The 23,998-nt window shown below is 41.7% G+C and overlaps 1 protein-coding gene across 1 annotated transcript in view; it reads right to left on the bottom strand.

Annotated features, from left to right (window-relative positions):
* Window positions 1–237: 237 nt before the first annotated feature.
* Window positions 238–23,998, bottom strand: part of PAX9 (paired box 9) — a 38,159-nt gene continuing 14,398 nt past the window's right edge. Inside the window, exon 4 of the mRNA XM_054972501.1 lies at window positions 238–2,559. Coding sequence (XP_054828476.1) covers window positions 2,305–2,559 — 255 coding nt within the window. The 3' untranslated portion in view covers window positions 238–2,304. The remainder of the gene's footprint in view (window positions 2,560–23,998) is intronic.

Raw genomic sequence — 23,998 nt, forward strand, 5'->3', positions numbered from 1 at the left:
CTGATTACATCTCACGAATATTCTCAGTTTAACATATGTCATGACTAAATGATTGCTAAAGAAAAAATGTTTTGGAAAATTTCCCAGGAAGTAACAGCATGACATCACGCGTTATTTTCATTGCACTGCCTTGGAGAGCTACATTTGTTGGCATTTTAAAATAAAAGCATGAAATTCCCGTAAAAGAGACAGGATCTTATCTTGCTGTTCCAGCAGTATGTGTAACATGACTAGGAAGAAACGGAGATAATTTTATTAAAGCAGTCTTTCAAAATCTGTATTGAGTGATGTGTTTTTACATTATTGCACTAGACTTACAAAAATACATAATATATTAATATTTTATAATGCTAGGAAATATGTCAATTTTCAAATCATTCCTTTTCATGGTTAATCTTCAGCATGCATCTGCAAGCTTGAAGAAGGCTTTCCAAAACTATATTCACAACTTTATTATTGTCCAAGGAAGACAGGCCATCTTGAAAAGATTATACTGTTAAGGAGAAAAGAGTAAAAGAGAGCAATCGGAATCTGAATGACCATGAAATGACATTTGATAAAGGATACAGAAATGCAAAATTTGAAATTTTGTTACTATTATAAATTAATATTTGTAGTACCACCACCAATGTGCCTATGATGAAACACGCTTATGTAAACTTTACCAAAAGCCATTTTTACATTCAATAAAACAGGAATAAAAGACAACTTTCATTTTCTTGGTTTTTTAAATGACAACATAATTTTGGGGCTGGAATTACTGAACACAGGTAAGCCAACGAATTACAGTACAGTTTTCTTTCACAGTGGTTTAACTCGGGGCATAAATCACCCACCTCCGGTACATGTCCTATTGAAATTAACAGAAGAAACACAAGTGCTCTACTGTGCCTATGCAGGAAGACTTCCTGGTGGATTATGCCCTTATTAAAAATGTCTGCACAAATTTCACATTAAATTGAAGCTTCCATTTTGTTCAGGTTCCTTCCATCAATGTCTCATTCATACACTTGGTGTGTATATGGTAATATATTGGGTTAGATCCTATGAACTGAGAATACAACAGGTTTTTCCCACCTTCTTCCTTTTCAGCAGTTCCATGAGATCAATGAAAAGCTGGTACAGGGATACCAAAATGCATAGGGGGCTGCAGAGAGGAGAAAGACGTGGGAGAAATTACACTTCTGCCAGTGGTACTTCTGCTGGTGCAAGAGGGTCAGATGGTGGAAGAGGCAATTTTGGCCAGTCTCTTCTTCCTGGTGCGGCTTCTGACACTTGAGGTGTTTTGTCCACAAGGCTTTTCCAGCATTAACTTTTCAATAGCCAAAGGGGGACTGCTGGGGAAAGTGGAAGGTGCCAAAAATCCATATTAACAAGTGCTTTCTGCTCATGCTTCACAGGATCTGACCCTATTATTTTAGGAGGACTGGGTACCATCTGGAAGACTTACGAGGCCCCAATCCTGAGAAAACTAGTTATGCTCAAATTCTATTGAAAGCATTGGCCACGCTATGATAGTAACTTATGATGAGTTCTGTGTTGAAGAAGCCAAATTTATTCATGAGATTCCGGAGCCTCCACCCTCTGCATAAAATGTAATCAAAGAATTGTCTTAATTTTGAACCTTTTGAAGTGCCATCACTAAAAAAACATCAAATGGCAAAGATGTCACTTTTGAACAAGAAAACAGATATTAGATGGGGAATGGAAACACACTTTATGACCAAAATCCATATTTACATATAGAAAACAAAAGCCTTACCATCCTTGTAATCACAATAAAATACAGGATAAATAACAGAGCCTCATCATCATCTGGTTCTATAATTTGTTACTGCAAAAAGTCATCCGTTAACCAAAAAAAATTCCCTGGACCATACAATTTTTTTTAAAACCTATTGGTTAATCTAAAAAATAACTTGTTTGGTCATATTGTTGACTACAGTTGTAGCATATCTTTGGCTACTTGCTTTCCTTGACTGATGTTTCACAAATCTGAACAATTGCACATTTGAGAAGGTCTTGTTGATTTAGAATAAATACGTGTGGTTTTACCAATGAACAGTCACACAACAAGCCCTCTGAGGGTTGTAAGATCTTCTTTATGCAAAACAGTGCAAGGGGCAACAACACTTCTACCACTTTGTTAGGTTATTTACACTTATTCAATCCCAATGAATTTTTTTTTAAGCAAAGTATCATGGAGAAAATGTCACTAGCCTTCAATGTCAATCTGAGAGAAGAAATTATGGGGGAGATAATAAGATGGGGCTGGATGGAAATAGTTCTGCCATATTTCTGATATCAGAGTGCAGAGGCTGTGACTGAGTGACTACCTTCTCTTGCTGTCTGCATGCCCTTGAAAGCCAGTGATGCAGGAATATCACAGTTGTGAGGTGAAAGTGGGGTGCCTCCAGTATGCTGCCAGCCATGACCAGCTACATAACCAGAAGGAGCAGCACTGTATGCCATGTAAGGAGACACTTGTGCTGGTGTTGGGTAAGGCGCCATTGTTGGTGCTGAGACAAAGCCGCCAACTGTTGGAAGACCGCTTGGTGCCTGGAAAAGAGGTGGAGGCAAAGATTATTGTTGCATCTGAAACAATTGCTCTTGACTTTAACCAAATTCCAGCTTCAGGGGCTGTCATTTCAGATTTCTGGATGAGGGAGCAGACAAGATTCAGTGTAGTTCAATGGCTCCCATTTTGACAACGGCTGTAAGAACATTCACTGGGAGTTTTTTTTTTAAATATCTCATAACACCAGAGCAATTATTATTATTGCATGAAAAAGGCAGTGCATATTAGCTGGTAAAGATGTGTACTCATTTCCAAATCAATTAGAAAAACTAAACTAAAAGACCCATTTATTTGGTAATGAAAAGGAAAACAGAAAAAATGAATGAATTTGTTCAATTTTTATTCTGGAGCCTGACTGTCTGGTTTAGAGAACAAAAAGTGGTCAGAAAGAGGGGGAGAGACTCCCCTCCCATTCTGTTCTAATTTCCATCATATTTAATGTGCTGGGAACAGGAATGTATGTTGCTGCATCTGGTCTGTTACAACATGGGTGGGTGGCCATGAACCAACCAGAGGACAAATCAGAGGGGGGTTTTAAATAAAAAAATCCCTTTCCTGTAGTTTTTCAAACACTATGCATGTGGTGCTGGGCCTCAGCCCATCCTGGGAAATGTAGTCCTCAGGGTCCCTGTTTATAAGTCTGAAATACAGCACCTTGGACATATCTCAAAGAGCATCCAAGATATTAGGAGAGATGGGGGAAGATTCACTTTCTGTCCATTCGCCTATTGTTTGGCTTACTGTCTGGCCAGTTACCTGGTTGACCACTCTTGAACACTGATTACCACTGAGCTAGTGTGGTGTTGACAACCAGTATGATGCAGTGATTAGAGTATTGGATTGGGATCTGGGATACCCTGGTTCAAATCCCCACTCTGTCATGAGATCTTGCTAGATAACCTTAGGCCAGTCACAAATTCTCAGCCTAACCTACCTCCCAGTGCTATTGTGAGGACAAAATTGAAGAGAATGATGCAAGGTGCTTTGGGTCCCCATTGGAGAGAAAGGCAGGTATAAATGAAATAAATTAAGTACAAGTACCTTGCTGTATCAGACTACTGGTTCATCTAGCAGACTATCCTGTCTCATACTGTGGCCAACAGTTGCCAACAACCATGGCACAAAAGCCAAAGTCTTCCTCTGATGTTGCCTCCTAGTACTGGTATTCGGAGGTTTACTGTCTCTGTTACAAATCTAATTAAACAGAAGTCAAATGATACCTTAGACTAACATTTATTTCAATATGAGCTTAAATTCATTTTGTTTGTCTTTAAGGTGTCATTGGGTTTCTATTTAATTTTGCTGCAACAGACTAAAGACCAGGAAGGGCTTCCAACCTCTAGGTAGGTCTGGAATTATCCTGGAATTAAAACTGATTCCCAGACTACAGAGATTAGAAAATGGCAGTTTTGAGAGCCAACAGTCTAGCATCACATCTCCATTAAGCACCTGCTCTTCCCCAGGCTCCTCCCCCAAATCTCCAGGAATTTCCCAACTCAAGAGTTCGCATATCTAAAGTAAAGTGGCACAATACTCTTTGGATTGAGGGATTGAAAGTATAATTCAGTGCATCTACAGCCCTGCAACAAAGCAAATAATGCCCCCTGGGGCCATTTTGGCTTGAGGAAACAAGGTTGGGAGAAATTAGAGGTCCTTCTTCTACCAACTTCATGGTCCTGATCTGAACTGGGCCTTGTGGTGGTTATGAAGTTCGTTCCCTGCAGCTGCTGTGTGGCATAGGGAGAGTGAGTTGGGAGCAACCTGACCCAGCTCATTAAAAAACATCCTGGCCCTGACCTGGTGGAACTGTTGTCAGAGGACACCTGGGCCCACCAAGACCTTAGATCCTTTCGGCAGGTCAGTAAGACAGAGAAGATCCGCCAGGCATATGGTTGAGGCCAGTCTTAGGCTGTTTAGAAATGCCTCCTTACCAGTGTCCCAGAGGGGGGGCTATAAAACCATCTGCCCCCCTCACATGCGAAATCACAATGAGGACATCAACTGTGGCCCCCACTCTGCTCTTGGTTATATTGTGGTTGGGAAGAATGGAGATTCTGATTATATTTGTACTGCTGTTCTGGTTTTAAATGTATTTAAATGTTTTATTTTTGTACCATTTATATTACTATAACCTGCCCTGAGCCCGCTTGCAGGGAGGGAGGGCTAAAAATCAAATCAAATCATAAATAAATAAATGTGTAGTTTGTCCCCCTGTGAAAATAACATTTCAGGGCTACTGCTTGGTGCAGTAGCACAATCAGCACAGTTAGTTGAAGCAAGGGGGTGAGAGGTGAATAAGGAGAAGAACGTTGTCACAGTGGAAACTGAAGTAATGAAAATGGACATGCGTAATAATACTGTTAGTGTTGTAACCATAAGTAATACATTATGCTTCATTATTACATTAGTAACAGTACTACAGTGAAAATGAACAACATTTTTGAAACAAAACGCAAAAAAAAGTCCAACCCAGCTATTAATTCAATTCTTGGGTTTAAGGCTTGGGGCTGCACATCCAAACCACAAGTGAAGAAAGCTTCCCCCTAAGCATCCTATATAGTACTTAGATGTGTTGCTGCTATTTTGTGCAGATCAGCACCAGTCCCATGATACTGGTGATGTAGAGTGCTGTCAAGTCAAAGCTGACTTATAGCAACCACTGGTGGAGTTTTCTAGGCATCAGACTGATAGAGGTGGTTCGCCATTGCCTGCCTCTGCAACACTGGTCTTCTTTGGAGGTCTCCCATCCAATTACTAATCAAGGCCGATGTTGCTTAGCTTCCAAGATGTCAAGAAGTTCAGGCTTACTTGGGCTATCCAATATCAGAGCCCATGATACTCCTGGCTTATTTATTATGGGAACTACTAGGGATTCCTGCAGGGATACTTACAAATACCACAAAGCTTGTAGTAAAGGGACATGTGGTATAAAAGTATTAGAGTTTCCCCTCCCCCAACTGAGAAAATCTGATCTCAGAAATGACTGGATTACAAGGCATCAGCAAAAACGTTGAATTAAACAGTGTCACAGGAACAAATGGATTTTGTTTTTTAAAAAATCTCTTCTGCATTCTGTCCACTAAAAAGCTCCACTGAAGCGCCCTCTTGAACCAGGAACACCACAAAAACAGCTAACGTCACATTATACATGCCATGATGCAATTAATGGGAAATGTGCAAGAACACAACTGGCTTCAACAGATCTTGTGCAGGAGGCATCTCTCTTTTTATCCTGGGAATTTAACCTTAAATAGAATTCTTGTTATCCTGAAAGACTTCCTTCCAGGGAAAAATAAAATAGTACTGAAATAAACAATAAAAAGAGCAAAAGAGCAAAACACCTGAGCAAGATAAATGATCTTGCTTTGAATTCGGACAGGAGGTATTTTGCAGTGACTAAAAGCCCCGGCCTGCTTGATTTAAATGAAATGCCATTCGTTGTGAATTCCTACTGTGAAAGAAGCATGCCTCTCCCTTCTTTTGTACAAACAGAAACTTGCACCACCGGCCTATACAAACATGTATGGGGAGTAGTAACAACCTAGAGCCCAAACCTGCTGTCATTCTAGAGAAAAGAAAGAAGCAGGAAGCAGTAACATTCTCACAGTCTATAATTTCATTTAAAAAGAAAAATTGAGCCACCTCAACAGTTGCAAGCCCTTAAAACCTACTGACACCAGGCCCTTCTGATTGAATTTAGAAGGGAAGCATGTAAATATTCGGGTTAGCCCATTTGCAAGGATTCCAGGGTGGCTCATGCAGAGTTATCTTCTCCTCAGAGGTAATAATTCCAAAGGAGTAGTTCATGTTCAGCGGATGCAGTGAAAATAAACATCTTAAGGTAACTTAAAAATTAAAAAATAATTAATAAAATTATTACCTTGTAATAGTTCAAAAAAACCTTCGTTGGACTATTTTTTATTAGTCTCTAAGGTGCTGTTTATTTCTCCTCAGAGGTATAATTATCCCGGGTTTTTTTTCCCTTGTAGAGTCTGGGAGACAGTGGTGTGATTTAGCCACATTCAGTCCCCCCCCCCACATTATTGATCATGAATTGGCTTGCCAGCCTTCCATACCTCAGAAGTGGGGGACAGGGGGTTCACAAAGCAGGTGTGGGGCCCTGTTCCAGACTTGTTGTGCACACACAAAGCATGTGCTCCAGAGACACAGATGACATCACTTCTGGTTGAAAATCAGAAGTTACAGAGTCTCCGTAGGGCTAAAATCAGCCATAAATGTATCATTTTTACTATGTTTGGGGCTCATTTTGCCCTGCTGAGACCCTGTAGCTTCCAGTTTTCCACCCAAAGTGCATCATCAGGGCCTCCAGAGCATGTGCACCATTTGGCCACATGCTCTGGTGGCTCCCGGCTTGCTTCCCCCATCCTCCCCCCCTTCCAGCCACATAAGTGGGGGCAGCAATGATCTGGGACAGATGGAGAAATTAAATGGCTCTGGGGGGGGGGGAACGGTTTGTGTCACTTCCCACCCGTGTCACATTCCAGGTTGTGTAAGGACACATTTGGACTGGGCTTGATCCTGAGAGCTGAGTGAGAACTCTGCTAAACCAAATATGCTAAAATCAAAGATGCTAAACCCTCCTTGCTGCTGCTGTTGTCTCCTGGCAACGATGGTAGTCCAGACACAAGCATGGTGGCTCCTTGCTCCTTCTCCTTACCAAAACAAGGAGCCTGTACCTGTGTGGCCCTCCAGGGAAATGTTCCACTCAATTAAGGTCCAATCTATGCCTGCACTAACCAGTCCCAGTTCTGCTTAGTTGCAGCTGTATAGCATGCCCTGCAATCATACCCTGAGACATGACTAGATGAGGCTAGTTAATATTATTGTCTTTATTTTATAGGCTGTAACACACAGAGCCTAAGAGGCTATGCGTGCCTTAGAAGATTTTTGCCTTTAAAAGAAGATCTCCATTACATATCATATCTTTTTAAAAAAAATCACTCAAGATAAAAGGAATTTTTTAATCATCCCAGTTGATGCACTTTTCCTGATTTAATAATACTAAAACTGTCCTTTGGCTGCAGTCTTAAGGACACTGTCTTGGAAGTAAGTCCTGTGGAATAAAATGGGGCTTACTTCTGAGTAGACATATTTAGTGCTTCCTTTGTCACACCTTCTTAACCCTTTTGAGGCATATGTACTTTATGCGCAGTTCCCCAGAATTTGAATTACAGATATGGAAGAGATACAAAATGTTGTTTAATTGTGGGTTTTGAAAATGTATGTATGGCATAATTTTATGCATTCTTACTTGGAAGCAAATCCTGCTGTCAGTGGGTATCGCTCACAAGTAACAATGGATAGGGTGTAGGGTTGCCAACTCTAGGATAAGCAGTTCCTGTAGATTTGTGAGGTGGAGCCTAGGGAGGGCAAGGCTTAGGAAGGGAAGGGAACTCAACCATATAATGCCATAGAGTCCACCCTCCGCAGCCGCCGTTTTCTCCAGGGCAACTGATCTCTGTCATCAGGAGGTCTGTTTTAATTCCAGAATCACCAAGCCCCACCTAGAGGCAGCGGCTACTCTAGATTGCCACCTAGAAACAGTTGCTCATAATTTGTATGAGGTTAACAGCAGAATAGACTCCCATTTGTTAATATGGCACTTCTTACAAGCAGTATGTTCACTTAGGTAAGAAAAAAAAGCAGAGATTAAATTCCAAGGTCTTGTATATATTGCTCCAATAATTCATCCAGTATATTTCAATTGAGGGCAACGAACACCAAAACACAAAATCGGAGATTCGGAGAACCCTGTGGTGTTTATGGGCCCGCAAGGTTCTTAGAAGTCTTTTCTTAAGTGCTGGGCTTTGTGCAGCTTTTTTTTTTAGCTCACTAAATATTTCTTCCATAATTGAAGACATTGTTTTTGAAAGGAAATTTAATTTTTTTATAGAGCACTTGTAGCTTAAAGTAACATATGTTCATTTTTTGCCCAATATCTAAGAGGCAAAACCCACGGGGGAGACCGTTTAAATTGTTTCAGCAGTTCAAAATTAATGTTTTGCAAGAGTAAAAGGGAACTGGAATCTCAGAAGATGTAATTCTCACCCCCATGTCTCTTTGATGGTTTGTGTGTTTAACAAAAATGCATTTTCACAATTCTGTTCTGCTGACATTAGATTTGCACTACAAAACATTTCTCTGCAGAGTTACTTTAATTACAGCAATGTAAACTGGAGAAGGGGAATCAAAACTGGAATTGGATTGAGAGCCAGTTTGGTGTAGTGGTTAAGAGTGCGGGACTCTAATCTGGAGAGCCGGGTTTGATTCCCCACTCCTCCACTTGAAGCCAGCTGGGTGACCTTGGGCTAGTCACAGCTCTCTGGAGCTCTCCCAGCCCCACCCACCTCACAAAGTGTTTGTTGTGGGGATAATAATGGCATACTTTGTAAACCGCTCTGAGTGGGCATTAAGTTGTCCTGAAGGGCAGTATATAAAGCAAAAGTTATTATTATATTATTATTATTATTATTATTATTATTATTAAAATGGGTTTATATCAATGACATTGATGAAACTCCATACCAGCTAGAGAACTGTGTTTTTCAACTTATCTATATTTTTCACTGTATACCTTTACACACAAGGCTAAGAACAACGTTTCATAAACTTAAACCCCCAAGCTGGCATATGACTTATCAAGAAACTAATCAGAATAGTTTTGGTCAGAATGTTGATAATTTATGATTTTGCAGGCACGTACATTCACAGCCTAGGGCCCTCATACTTATCAAGCTGCATCTCCCAGTATACTCCCACACTCCAGCTGCATTCTTTAGACAGCTTTTTCCTTGCAGTGTCCTCTTATAGAATTGTTTGTCAGGCAACAACCAGGCTGTGGGCTTTCTTGGTGGTAGGACCATTCCTTTGGATGGGAGTGGGGGAAAAGGGCACCTTCACTCCCTGCATTCAGGGAGGCATATAAAATGGTTTTACCTCAGAAGGCATTTGATGAGAGATAAGCTGTTTTGGCAGATTTGGTTTGTTGATGGTGTCGTAGATTGTTTTTGTGTTTTTGCAGTTCATTTGTTTTAGCTGCCTTGAGTCTAAGACATAAGGTAGGATATAAATATTTTAAGTAATTAAATCCAAAATGGTGAGTGGAAAAGATGTTTAGTCAATTAGGGTCCCAAATATGATTGAGAGGTCCATTGTACAACAATCAAGTTGAGTCTGCCTTGGTCTGGAGACCACTTAGGAGCTTTGTATGGACCACCTTAAATTTCCATGATTGTAGAAAGTCACAATGTAAACAAACAATAACTTATTTGCAATGGTACACCACCCTCATTTTGAATCCTGTATGGTTGGATGGTACATTTATATCAAAATGACTTAGGTCTGATTAATAAAACCATTTTCAATGAACAGCAACCTCAAAAAGGCCTTTCCTATTCTGGTCTGTCTATTTAGTTGATCTATGACCATAATAAACAATCAAATTGAACTGAATTTGGTGTGTGTGTGTGAGAGAGAGATGGTGCTAGAGACTAAATGCAGACCAAATCTGGCACTAGGCCCCTCACAGTGTGACTGGGGGAGATGTTTCTGTATCTGCCAGACAAGTGTTAAGCATTTTTCAACACAACGTCTTTCACAGTAGGTTACAGACAGACTGCCTCTGTCTATGAGATGCTGAGGCATTTGTCATTTTTCCTTGAAGATTTTTAAAAAAATAAAATACACACATAGAGGAGGCAAAAGACCCAGAGAAAGAAGGGATGGCTGTACCCTTTCTCCCTCTCTTTTTTGGCTATTCACCCTGCAGCTATAAAAAAAAAGGATACCAGTATATTTCCCCCCATAAGAGCAGGGCTTTTTTTCTGGGAAAAGAGGTGGTGGAACTCAGCTCCTAGGACCGCACAATGACGTCACTTTGGGTCAGCTGGAACAAGGGGGGAGTTTTTTAAAGTATAAATCGCCGTCAGCGAAAATGGTCACATTTTCTGGAGCGGCGCAGAAGGCAATCTAAACTCCCCTCTGTCTGGAGATCAAGGGGCGGGGCCACTGGCCATGTGACCATTTTCAAGAGGTGCCGGAACTCCGTTCCACCGCGTTCCAGATTAAAAAAAAAAAACCCTGTATAAGAGCAAAAGCAATTGGGTAGTGATTTTTAGCAGAAACACCTCAAGGGAAGGGAGAGAAAGGCTCCTCCTTTGTCCTGTCTGCCACAGAAGAGTATAACCTTTGTAGCTGTGTTTTTATAAAAGGAAAAAAACCTTCAAGGAAAAACCAGCTTGCAACTCTACGTCACCAGGTCCCTAGTTATATAGTACTGAACTGGGCAGAACAAGTAAGCAGTTTGTGATTCAGCTTCCCTTGCCCAGCTAGATCCCTTGGGATTGACACAGGGTGGTTTGAAAGCCTTGACTTTCGGCTGCTCTTGGATCCAAGGACAGAAGAGAGTGGCCTGGATTACACCCCCTAGCTTACTCCTCCCAGCCACCTCACCCTTTACAAACGCAGTTGAGGTCACCCCTTTCCCTTCTTCTATTCCTCTTGAGCATACCACTCCCACTTTGAGCTTAATTTATAGAGTCTCTCTACACAAGCCATTTGACACATGTTCTTCACATGTCAGGAGATGCAACGTTAGCTGGGAAGCATAGTTTTGAAAGACAGAGCTAGTGGAGATCGCTCCGGAGGAGATGAATTCTCTCACAACCCTCCACAACCTTTGGCATCTCCCCATCTGAAGACTTCACACTGCTGAGGCTTGATTAAGTCAAAGTTTTAAGCCGCAAGGGTGGCAGAGTAAAAACTCCAGAAGGGAGACAGTCCAGTGCGCCAGAGGTGGCAGAAGGCTGTGAGAGAATCTGTCCCCTTTGGAGCGATCTCCACTGGCTCTGTGTCTTTCAAAACTACATTTCCTGGCTAACATTGCACCTCCCAACACTTGACCAATATGCACCAGGTGTCTCATGCAGAGAGACTCATAGTCTCAGGACACTCCCAAGAGATTTGCCAAGGGGTGCAAATATATATAAATGGACCTATATAGCTGTCTTATACTGAGAGCCAAACTACAAGTGACGGCTTACACAGGTTGGACACTTGTCAGCTTCCCTCAAGTTTTGATGGGAAATGTAGGCATCCTGGTCTTGCAGCTGTAATGGAGAGCCAAGCTGTAAGACCAGGGCGCCTACATTTCCCATCAAAACTTGAGGGAAGCTGACGAGTGTCCAACCTGTGTAAGGCGTCACTTGTAGTTTGGCTCTGAGTCTGCCCATTAGTCAATAGCTCAATGTTGTCTTCTTTAACTGGCAGCAGTTCTCCAATCAGGTAGAGAAAAATATTTCCCAGTATCTTCTACCCAGTGTCCTTCACCTGGAGATGCCAGAGTTTGATTTCAGCATCATCTGTATGCAAAGCATGAGTTTTGTTACTAATAGTCAAACCTGACCCATCTCACAGACAAATGTTACATTGGAGAACTAACATTCCCAAAGAAGCTGGACCCAAGTCAAGTTATGAACATGAGGAGGAGGGGCTTCAGCTTCCCTTCTGCTTCTGAGCTGAATAGTGCCCCAGCATGTCTGGGAATGTTAGCAGCTCAAAGTAACATCTGTCTCTGGGTCAGGTCAGAGAACTCCTAAAAAAGCAATTGGCAGACAACTACAAACCTGTACAGGAGGACTAATAGTGTGTTGTCACATACAGGGCCAGGCGGCGCATCAACGGAGGCAGGTCCAGCAATCGCCTCCAGCACAGAGGTGCCGGAAGGGGCCGGGGAGCCCATGCTGCGGAGCAACTGAGCAGGAGGGCTGGGAGGATGCACGCATGCCAAGCATTCCCCCCTATCTCCTGCTTGTCACCTCACAAACTGGAAAAGAGCGGAGGAAAAGTGATAAGTTTGTTTTGGGGAGTGGGGGTGGGGATGGGATGGAATAATGACAGAAGAAAGCAAAGGGGAAGCGAAAGGAGAAAGCGGGAAGGACCTAGAGAAACAGCTGCGCCTCAGGGTGTGCACTTTGAATGAGCTGCTGAAGACTCAAGTCCTTCTTCCAGGCACAAGCCTGCTGGACGCAAGGGCACCCAAAGACCCTTCTGGGGTGCGCTGCTGCTGCTCTCTCCCAGGATGCCCTCGCGTCGGGGGTGAGGAAGGGAGCTTGTGCCTGGAAGAAGGATTTGCGTCTTCAGCAGCTCATTCAAAGTGCACACCCTGAGGTGCAGCTGTTTCTCTAGGTCCTTCCCGCTTTCTCCTTTCCCTTCCCCTTTGCTTTCTTCTGTCATTATTCCATCCCATCTCTCCAAGAAAACTTGCACTAACCTTGTCTCGTTTGTTCTGGCTCTAAGTTGCCCCGTGCTGCTGCCACCGCTGCTAACACACAGCTGTGAGCCAGGCGCAGCAGGTGACCAGGGTGGTGTGGGGCAACTGAGCAGTCTGGGTGTGCACGTGCATGTGCGCACATGTGTGCACACATGCGCACGCGCACGGGGGCAGCAACAGCCCTGAAGCTGCCCCCGTCCTCAGGCGCCAGAAACCCTGGCACCGGCCCTGACACCAGGCTGGCTTTCACACTCGAATGTAGGAGTGAAAGAGGAAAATAAACCTCCGGGATGCTCCTCCCACCATCCTCTCAACCAGCTTACAGTCCTAGTTTCTGTATGTTCTGCAAGGTCCCAACAGATGCTGCACTTTTTGATGAAGCTTCTTTCAGCATGTAAAACTATGAGTGATTCCGCACAAATGGTTTTCCCTGCTTCAGCTTCTAAATGACCTCGATTTTTTCTTGTGTTTCCACACGTGGGAAGGCAATCCTAGCAGCAGATTGGAAGTCACTGCACGTTTTGTCCGGTTTTTTTCCATCCTGCTTTCCCCTGACTTATTTGCCCATGCGTGGCAGATTAGGGATTTTAATCATGCGGAATTCTTTATCCGATGTTCTCCCCACCCTTGCCCTTTTCTCTCGCCCTTCAAATCAACTTAGTTTGATTGGCCAATCAGGTTTTCTAAGCTACACCCACTACCCTTTCCCTTCCCCTCTTTTTTTTAAAAAAAAATGTAAAAAAACATTGCAACGTTTCTACAAATCTATGCAGAAACATATCCTGTGTCACATGACAACAGCTGACCAATAACGGGTCCATTTTACAACACGCCAAATTTGTTACTTGTTGCTCGCTGACAGCTGACAGCTTCTGAGGTAGAGTGAAAGTGTGATGGAGGGACTTCAGCATTCAACTAGTGGTCTAGGCATTTCATGGAGGGAGAAAGAGACCGTCCTCAACACAACACCTATCACTAAACCACACTGCTCATGAAGAAAGCGGGAAAGATAGACGCGGGGTCATTGGTAACAATTTTCCCTCCAAATGTCAATAGCCAATACTCTTCCACAATATTGGCGGGAAGTGCTCTGGCCTATCCAATATGTTTATTTGATGCAACGTTTATGTGTAGCAACATTTTTTTGTGAGAATTTTTTTTCTAATGTGTTGGTTTGATGCAACATTTAAGTGTAGCAACGTTTTTTGGGGGGGAGGGGGAATAAAAAAAAATTAAGATGTGCATCATTCGACACTTCCCCCAGAAAAAGCGATGAGGAATCGATTTTTATCCTGTCAAAAATTCCGCATGATGGACTTTGAGCCGATGAAATGTGCGAAACAAAAGCCTAATGTGGAATTAGGGAGAAGTGGATTCATAGGACTCCACCACGGCATGACTGCTCAGAAAGTCCGATCAAAATTGATCATGCGGAATCCCCCGTGGAATCGGGGAGAAGTGGATTCGTAGGACTCCACCGCGGCATGACTGCTCAGAAAGTCCGATCAAAATTGATCATGCAGAATCCCCCAATAACAAAATGGAAGTGTACACCTCAGCAACTGGTTTTAATTAGACAATCTAATAAATTTGGACTTTGGGATTCAGTCGAGCAAAAAAGTGAATAACAAATATATCAAAATAAATAACAAATAACATTGTAAGGTGTGATTAGGTAAACATCTACAATAATGGCAGAGGACAGGATTTCCTATACTTGAGCATATTAGCAGAGAGGTAAAGATTACAGGAGGTGTGGCAAAAGATCTAATAAAACGACAAAGGAGTGTTATATCTGCTGATCTTTTGCCACATCATAAGCCAGTCTGAAAATATAAAGGCAGGCTACACAATAATGATTCTACAAAGATTGGAGGCAAAGTGCTCAAGCAGATCCAGAGCTGCAGGGCCAGGAGCTGTGGTGTATGCCATCTTCTGGCAGAAAATAAGGATAAAAATATATTTAAATACTTGACAATGCCCTCCTGGGCAGGCAAACCCTGGAAACCCCTGCCCTACAGCTCCTGCCACAGTGCAAGGGACCTGTGAGACCATGTAGCAGGCAAACTCAAAGACAGCAAACAGATTCGTTATCAATGATAACTTCAAGAGCAGATTAGGTTTCTGGAAAATTCCAAGAATGTATCCATATTCATTTTAACCATCTGCCTCAACTATTGCTTTATTGATACAGTCTTATCAAGGATGATTCATTTGAAGAGCTGAGTTTAACCTGAGTCTTAATGCAGAATTCGTGGTTCAATTGCTTTTGAAGAAAACTGTGAACTCGTGTGACTTAGTGGTTAAAAGGATGAGGTGAGAAGTACCAGTTCAAAGTTCACCTCAGATATATACATGCTTTCTGGGCAGCCTTAGGCTCTTACCTTCAGGCCCCAAAACAAACACCATAACAACCAAATTTATGGAACTGAACTGAAGATTTCTGAGATAATCCATGAGAAGTGCTTTGAGAACTAAGTATTACCAAGAACGTACTTATTTAATAAAATGTATCTGACTGTTGGATTGGATTGGACCCTTGGAATCTGCTCTATCTTCCTCTGGAGCAGAGACTTTCATTGGTGAACATACCCTTCCCGCTGGAGGGAGGCACCTTGTACTGGTGAAAGACTTTGCCGTTACTGAAACAGATACAGAAGAGCCAATTCTTTGTTTTTAAATAGTTGTTTTATACTCATTAGGTACAGCCTGTCTAAACCCATTGGTCTGGGGTGAGGGGCTGTGGTTCAGTGACTGCAGCTCATTTGCTTCGCATGCAGAAGGACCCAGGTTCAATCACCAGAAGTGTTTATACTTTTAGGTCATAACTATGCTAGTCAGCACAATTTTACTAGCTAATTGAACTAAAATGCATAATTTATGTTTATAAGTAGGTTTGATAGAAAAGTAGGTTGCACATTTTTCACTTTTCCCCAAAATTTGTACCCTCCCCCTCCACACACAACCCCCCCCCCCCCGCCGCAAGAAAAATAGGGTTTTTTCCTCATGAATTCAATTTTGGGGAGGAAATTAGACTGGAGCAACTCTGCATAGGATTGCACAGAAAGCGTATTTAAGATGCAGCTTTCCATGACCGAAAGGAATACCCTGGATCCAAATACACTGGCCACTCTCAAGTGCAGATTTACAAGTACAATTAGATTTTATGGCTCTGATTGAATTAAGTACAGCCAACGCTACCCTAAATGGTGGTCATTATGTGAAAATAGGTTTCATTGACATCAACAGAATTGGCTTTCACAACAGTGAAGCAACCAAGAGTAGATTAAGACCCCCATGAGACCTCATTTCTGAACGGTTTACCTGCAAATAAATCCCCTCATTTCAGCAAGACTATTTCAAATAAGGAACATAATCTAGCCAAAAATTTACAAAAAACAAATTCCATTGATTCCAATGGAAGAAATTTAAGCATGCTTTTCACTCTCCCCCAATGGAGCCTTAAATTGCATTTGGCGGGATCATGCCAGCTAACCATATGATTAAATTCTTAAGTCCTGTTGATTTTTATGGGGCATACAGACACTGCATTGCTCCTATATGCACACTCTTCCTTCATAGTTTTATTACAGAGGCCAAGGAATCCTAAAATCCTACCTCTTGCAACCCCTCCCAGCTAATGTTTTAGAAGGCTCTTTATTCAAGGGTTCCTATGGCCCTCTTTCTTGCATCCTGCCATCAGGTCTCTCTGACACTATTTGCCTGATTGCAGCCAAGCATTCTGACCTGCACTGACCAGAACTGCCTGTGTTATGACCCCAAGTGGCTGCCTGCTTGTCCCTTCCCTCCACTTACGTGGTCAGATAATGCTGTCCATTAGATTCTCTCACCTCAACCTAGGTATCACAGCTGGCTTGGTGTCTACTTACTCCATACCCTGGCTGAAGGAACTTTCCACTCATGTAGAAAGTGCCGTAAAACTTACCTTCTATCTGAGGGAATGGCAGGATCCAAACGAACATGGATGCAAGCAGTGTACATTATTTAGATCCAGCAGGGGAATGAGCAGAAGAAGACTTGGGGGAGAACAACTCAGAGAGCCATAAGGAGCCACACAGAAGAGGACTGGATTCTCTATACTTACGATGCCCTTCGTGCAGAAGAGCTTAGCCTATCAAGTCTCTTTGCTTTGTAATGCTCCAGAAGGCTGAATGAAAGCAATTATAGATTCCTGAAAATTCCCTTATGGAATTAAGGGTGGGTAACAGGAAAAGAAATTTCAGGCCAGAGCAGGGCCTGGGATTGTTATTTTGTCACATTTGGAGACAGACAGGTGTCGAGATTTCACTGGCCATAAGGAGTTTGATTAGTATCGCATCACTGCTCTCTACCCTATATTTCAGTTGATAACCCTTCCCTGGAGGAGTCTCTGTCAGGTCAACCCAGCATGTGTGGGTATTTCTCTTTCTGGAGTCCATCTCTCTGAAGCATAGGAAGAACCAAAGGAAGAGATTATTGATGTAGGTTTTGGGGTGGGGGTAACAGAAACCCCAAATAATACTCACAAGAACATAGTTTTCTCATTTCAGCAAAATTAATTAGGAGTAGGAAATTGTTGGTCTTGCAGTTTGTAGTCCAAACTTGAAGAAGGCATAACATTTCCAAATAATGTCCTGATTGCTTTGTGTACGCCCTCAGAAATCTGGCTCACAGTTACCCCAGAATTATATGAATAAATTATATGGCACCCTATAAGAACAGGGCTGTGAGTATCGTCTATGAGGACCACTGGGAGGGGCTAAAGTTAAGGGGGCAGTGGGAGGTGGGCTCCCCTCAGTTCAAGCACTGCCTAGCTCAGCACCCTCTTGCTTATGATCCGATTAAAAGATGCAGCAAACTTCAGAAATGCACACAAGCCTTCAAGGTGCAGCTTTTGACTAAATATCAACTACCCAAAGAAATATGGAAAACTTTTTTAAAAAAACGGAATGGTTCCGTCACCACCCTTAACTTTTAGCACATTGCTGTTTTTCTGCAAACAGTTAATTCCCTCACTATTCATTTGACATCTACAGCTCAGCAGAATATAAAAATGCTTCCAACAGACTAAACCACCTTACATTTGTGCAAGAGCTGCTAGAGTTGTATGTTTGTATAACCAATGCTGCACTTTTTTAAAATGAGTGAATGAATGATCTTAAATCTTATCCAAACACATTTCTTGGAAATAAAGTCCCAAGTGATCTCAATATATTTGACTTCTGAGTGTGGACTGGCCATAAATGAATAGTATCAGAGAGCTAATGCAACTGGAAGAAAAAGGAAGCCAGGCTGTAAGTATAAAGGACAGAAGCATGCTACATCAATTCTCTTTATTGGACAGTAAGTATGATTTATATAATTAAAGTAATTTATGCAATCCCAAGGGAGGATTTAGTATAGCTTAATCAGCATATATGCAATGGAAATCTTATTTGCTGACATGGTGTTTTGTAAAGATGCCATTAACACAGTTATGTTGCTTCAGACTTTAATTTTAAAGCATTAATATGGCAATCAATTTTGGACCCTTTTCCCCCCTGAAAGTTCTACCAAGTTCAAAATCTTCCAAGGAAATGGGTAGTATCTCCTGGGTGTTAGGCTGAATTCTACAGCTATTGCCTCCTCTTCATTTGGGACCCAGGAACAGAGATGATGCAAACCCTTCTACAGGTAAACAGCCAATTAAAGCTAATGGAGCTCTCTTTGTAAGAAAAAAATTATTTCACTAAGAGCCTGTTAAGGTGAACAATGAGGCTGTAATTCTCAAACTAGTTCATTAAGAAACATTCTGAACTAAATGGTTTAAAAATGGCAACATGAGGAGACACTGAAAGACTGACTGCACAACCCGTATGCCAAATCAATAGGCTTGCACTGGAGGATAACACTGCTAGCCTTCTGCATGTATTGAAGTTTGAAATAAACAACATATCCAAAATTGGATAGAGAAAAACACGTCAGAACACTAGTTTAGATAGCTAGGATAAAAACATTTTTAAAAATGATACTTGATATGAACATACATAGTGCCCAATTATATCCGTGAATCAACTTGTACAATTTACAGGCATCATAAATTTCTGCCTCATGTAAAGATCTGCTACAACAAGTCAGACAGCCTCATTGGCGATATACTTGTCATGATTATCTGCAAATAAATCTTGCTCCGAGAAGGAAACCCTCCATAGAGTATGCATTTGTCTGAAGGCAGGCATTCGCTTCTAAGACAGCTAAAAGTGGTTTGAGAGAGCTTTGTCTTCTTTTTACTTCTGTCCCATTGTTCCCCCTGGTCAAATAAGTATACAAGATTTTGAAACCATGTAAAACTTGTGCAAAATTTCTGCCCAACATCACAATATGTTACCAACAACAAGACATGTGATGGATGGGATACTTGATGTAATTATCCAGCGTATTTAGAAAGTGTAAGATTTGTTTGCTAAAAATTAGTATGGGATCATACCCCCTGAGCAGCAATACTTATTTCTGAGAACCTTCAGTTCTCAAGAATCAGAAGACAAATATACCTGGGAAGTAAGTGTAATTCCTTCCATTATTTACCCATTACAAACACAAAAGTCTTTGCTTGGAAAAGAAGAATGGCTATTTTCGTTTAACCAAAGTAGTCCTCCAACACCAAGGTTAGCATAAACTGGAAGCCAAAAACAGCAAAAGCCCTCCACAGGGATCTGTTTTCTAGGTCACAATCCAGGTTATGGATAATTTAAATAACCATGTTGCACATTTAAAATTCAAGATAAATCTTGTTCCCCAACTATATCAGAAGTCATGAATTTGATTACCACTCTTGACACACAAGGATCAAAAGAGATCAGAAAAAGACACAGAAACCCGTAGGGTTTGATCAGCATAATACTTTTTGAGTACCAAAAAGAAGAAACTTTATTAACTATGGCAATATATTTTAGCAGACATTTTTTTGGCAATCTGAAATTTTTCATACATTGTAATTTAAAACAATAAATTATCTCTGTATCGTTGCTTTTAGTGGAACTTTGTTCCTCATAAGTATGCTTAGAATTGATGTGATTTCTTTAGATAGAGCAGAATATTTATGTTCAGAGTGAAAGATGAAACAGGGGAGGGGAGGGCGACAGGCAAGGGAAATCAAAAGTTGTCAGTATGCGTGCTCCATTCACAAGGCATCACACAATTCTTTATCACATTTCAAATAATTCTGCTGTTAGAAATAGTAAAACAAACAAACACAATAGACTCCACTGACAATTATCCATTCCGCAAAAAGAGTGTACAAACAGCAGGATACAACTTCAGTACAACACAAGCAGCCATAAGCAGCGTACTCTTAGCAATTCAGTCAATGAAAACCAAACCACAGGCTCAATTAGAAACAGGTCAGGGGGAAAGGATCGACAGAAGAAAAGGATAATAAATTTGGGACCTTCCTGGGAAAGTGGAACAAAATGTTTTCAGATATTCTCTGCTGAAAGAAGAGAAAGAAGAACTCTGATGGGTTGTATAGAGGAGACAACCCCACTATCGAGAGCCTCCTACATTGTGGAAAATGGGCAAAAATGCTCTCAACTAGGGGTGGGAAGAAGGCCCACAAGCTTGAAATCTTCTAAATATGCAACTTTAAAGTCCTGTTGGAAGTTATTGAGTTTTGTTCTTCCCTCTGTTACATAATGTACCCTCTCCCACTGACAGCATCTGCAGCAAAAGTTATCTGAGGCGGTAGGTAAGTTCATGACAACAACAACAGAAAAGCACAGGTGCATACGCAACCTGTGACTTACTGACGTTACAATGATAGGAACATTGCAGATACCATGGATAGACTTAGTTGATCATGGAAGACTAAAGGTTCTCATGAGTGTATGCATATATATATATGTATATATATGCATGTGTACAGAATTACACACTGATTTCCAGTAAGATCTTTATTTTGCGTCTTTCCGCTTTAAAGCAACAGGAAATAAAAGAAATAAAAAATGGCCTGAGTATTCATCCTGCTCTATTGTCTTGTCAAGTGGTGAGGAGAAACCAAATTTCTGATCAGAAAATCCAGAGAAGCAATGGAAAGGTCAGATTCTTCTCACCGCTGTGGAGGTTGATACAGACAATAGATGGTCATAAAAAGGCTATCTGTCTTCTGAGTGGCACCAACTTGCCTGAGTGGGACCGACTATCTGACTCTCTTGTTGTTCTCTCTTTCTTAGGTTCACCCAAGAGGCTGTGCAAGACTTGGGGCATGCCATTTGCTGTGTGGCATAGAAACAGGTAATCAATGAGGCATTTCTCGCAACCAGGATTCAAAGGGGATGCTATCTACATCACTTGCAAAAAAAAATCAAATGTGCATGCTCCTTCTCAGAATTAGATTGCACTCCTTCTTCCACAACACAACATACCCTGCTTCATTACTATGCACATTGGTGGTGATTTTTCAGGCATGAACAGGTGTGTGGATTTTTTAAATCAGGGTAGTTTAAATAAATTGCTTAGTAGCCAAATACAACCTGGAATGTTTCTCATTTTGGACCACCAGCTGCCCAAGTCTATCAGTCACTCTATGCCAGCCATAATCCACTCCAGAATGCAGGCCAATGCTGGAACAATCTGTCCATTCCTAGAGGCTACAGCTATACCAACAAGTATGTGAACTATCTCAGAATGAATACTATAAGCAGATCAGTCTCAGAGGTAGCGTATTTCTCCTCGTTGAGGAGGGAATTGACCCGATGAATTTTATCAGGGAGCATATTCCACAAGAGAGGTGCCACAGTGGATCCCCGTCTTGTGATCACTAGCCACCCTTCTGGAGGTCGGACACCACAGAAAGCCTCCCCAATAACCTGAGCTCATGTGAGCATGTGTGTGAAGGGGGGAATTACATAAAGAGATATATGCACAACTAAGTAAAAAAGAATAACAAGGCATGTATTTAGGACTACTCGGGCTCAAGTGAGTGAGACCTAGAATAATTTTCTTCTGCCTCTCTACCTGGAATGGTCGCCCTCTGTTTCAGAAGGCATCATACATGGGAAGCAATGATAACAACAGATATTTTTACATATCAGGCTTAAAGCTGAGTCTCCTTAAATCATTCTGTAAGCCTCAACACCTTGTGATCTGACAGGCAGAATGAAATCCACATATTGTGGTCTTTCACATGCTTGACAATTCTATTTCTCGTAGCCTTGGGCAGGCAATTTTTAAAAATAAGAGGCCTATTAAATCCATGTGGACCACATATGGCTAGTAAGATGCAGTGTAAGTCATGCAAGCCCTTTGGCCAATGATTTAAATGTAAAGCCTACTGTGTATATTTGATTTCTCTTTCACTTTTATCCCTCATCAACAACATCTGCATTGCACAAACAGATGCCTTTTCAAGAGATTCAGTGCCGAGTTTCACTGTCTCAGGAGGAAAAGCTATTTGTCTTGCATATGAGATATAACTTAGAAACAAATAACAATAACTGAGATGAAGACATTCATTGTTTAACTGGGTACGAGAACAAAAACAAAACTCTCACCACGAACCAGACAAATGGGCTCTTTTGCTGGCACTTTCCAATGTGACTGTCTCTATGATTACTCTGACTATGTGGCAGAACTACATCAAAGCCCAGGAGAAGGCTTCTGGATCTTTACAAATCATGTAGAAGGCAATTTTGATTTACCAGGTATAGTTTTTCTCCCCAGAGTACCGCTGCAGTAATATGTGCTTTCCCTGCCTGGTTGAACCATCCCTTCTACGACATCCTTAATATTACAAAAACCCTCAAGGGCTGGGGTGAGCAGATGGTGCTCTGCTATCTGTCCCTGGACCAGATGCAATTTTTCAACATACTACATAGCACCTGCTGCTTACTAGGAGTCTTTCAAAGGGGGACTGGGCGGTTGATTCAAGAGGATGCTGCTCAGGTTGTTAAACGAGTACATATGTGGGATAACTTAACAAATTAGTTATGCCTTCACAACTAAGCTATTCTGGGTATTGCTTATGCAAACTTTAACCACATTGATTGTTCTTGGAAATTGTAATCTTTTTATTTAAGTAAAAATGCAAGATTGAATTCAGTCCCTCCCTGAACCTGCCAATCAAAAACGACATGTACTTCTGGACAAAGGGGATTTTCCAACGTGATTCTAGGTAGCATATGAGGCTACCTGTCAAGTACATGATCTATAGTATATTTTGCATGCTCTGGGTGTACAACTGCAGGGCTGCTTCAGAATGAACAGAATGCTTATGGGTGGTCTCCATTGTCTATGTATCTTCCTTCCAAATACAAGTTCAGTTGGAGTAGACAGTTCTATGTACAGCATTCAGGCTGCAAACTGGAAGGCTCTTCTAGTCTTTCAATAGACCCACAGCTACAAAAGGGGACAAATATGCAAAGGGGGACAAATATGCAAAGGGGGACAAATATGCAATGCACTCTCTTCCTGTGGTATTGCAGCCCACCTTCTTTCACTATTCAAATGGAAATGGCATCTGCTCCAGCAGGCAGCAGGCTCTGGCAGGAGCAGGGTAGAAGAAGCCCTCCCCCCACTTCTGCAGCAGCAGGCTTGGTGGGGAGGTCTTCTCTCACTTGCAACCTGGTAAGCTAGAATTGGGCAATGATCAGAACATGAAAATATAGCCAGGACTAGCACTCTCATCCTTTGCCCAAGGGCCACTTCATACATAATGCCATATGATTGCTACCTTTCTTTCCTGGCAGTGCTCCTACACTTCTAGCAGCTGGAGAATAGGCAAAAACTCATAAGATGCAGCATGCATGGTGTGAGATACAGTCATGGATAAAAGGATTATGGAGAACATGGAAGAAGAAACTCCTCTTGTTGACAGTTTCAGTAGAAAGGGCCATTGTGCATATGTATTGAGAAGCTGAGTTTTTAAAGAAATACATTTGCAAATTATTCAGTTTCAACAGCAGAGTTAACCAAATACAGAAACTTTAATTGGCTAGTTGCTAGCTAGAGTAAAATCTGTATTACCCCATCCAAATCTTTTGCAGCCCTTCCACTAAAGTTGGGGTTACATTCCCTATAGTTTATACTGGTGACAGCATCACTGACCTATGACCGAGTGACATAAACTTAAGAGTATTCAAGTGGTGAATCTGTCC

This window comes from Eublepharis macularius, chromosome 2 (genome assembly GCF_028583425.1).
Source record: "Eublepharis macularius isolate TG4126 chromosome 2, MPM_Emac_v1.0, whole genome shotgun sequence".
Lineage (NCBI taxonomy): Eukaryota > Metazoa > Chordata > Lepidosauria > Squamata > Eublepharidae > Eublepharis > Eublepharis macularius.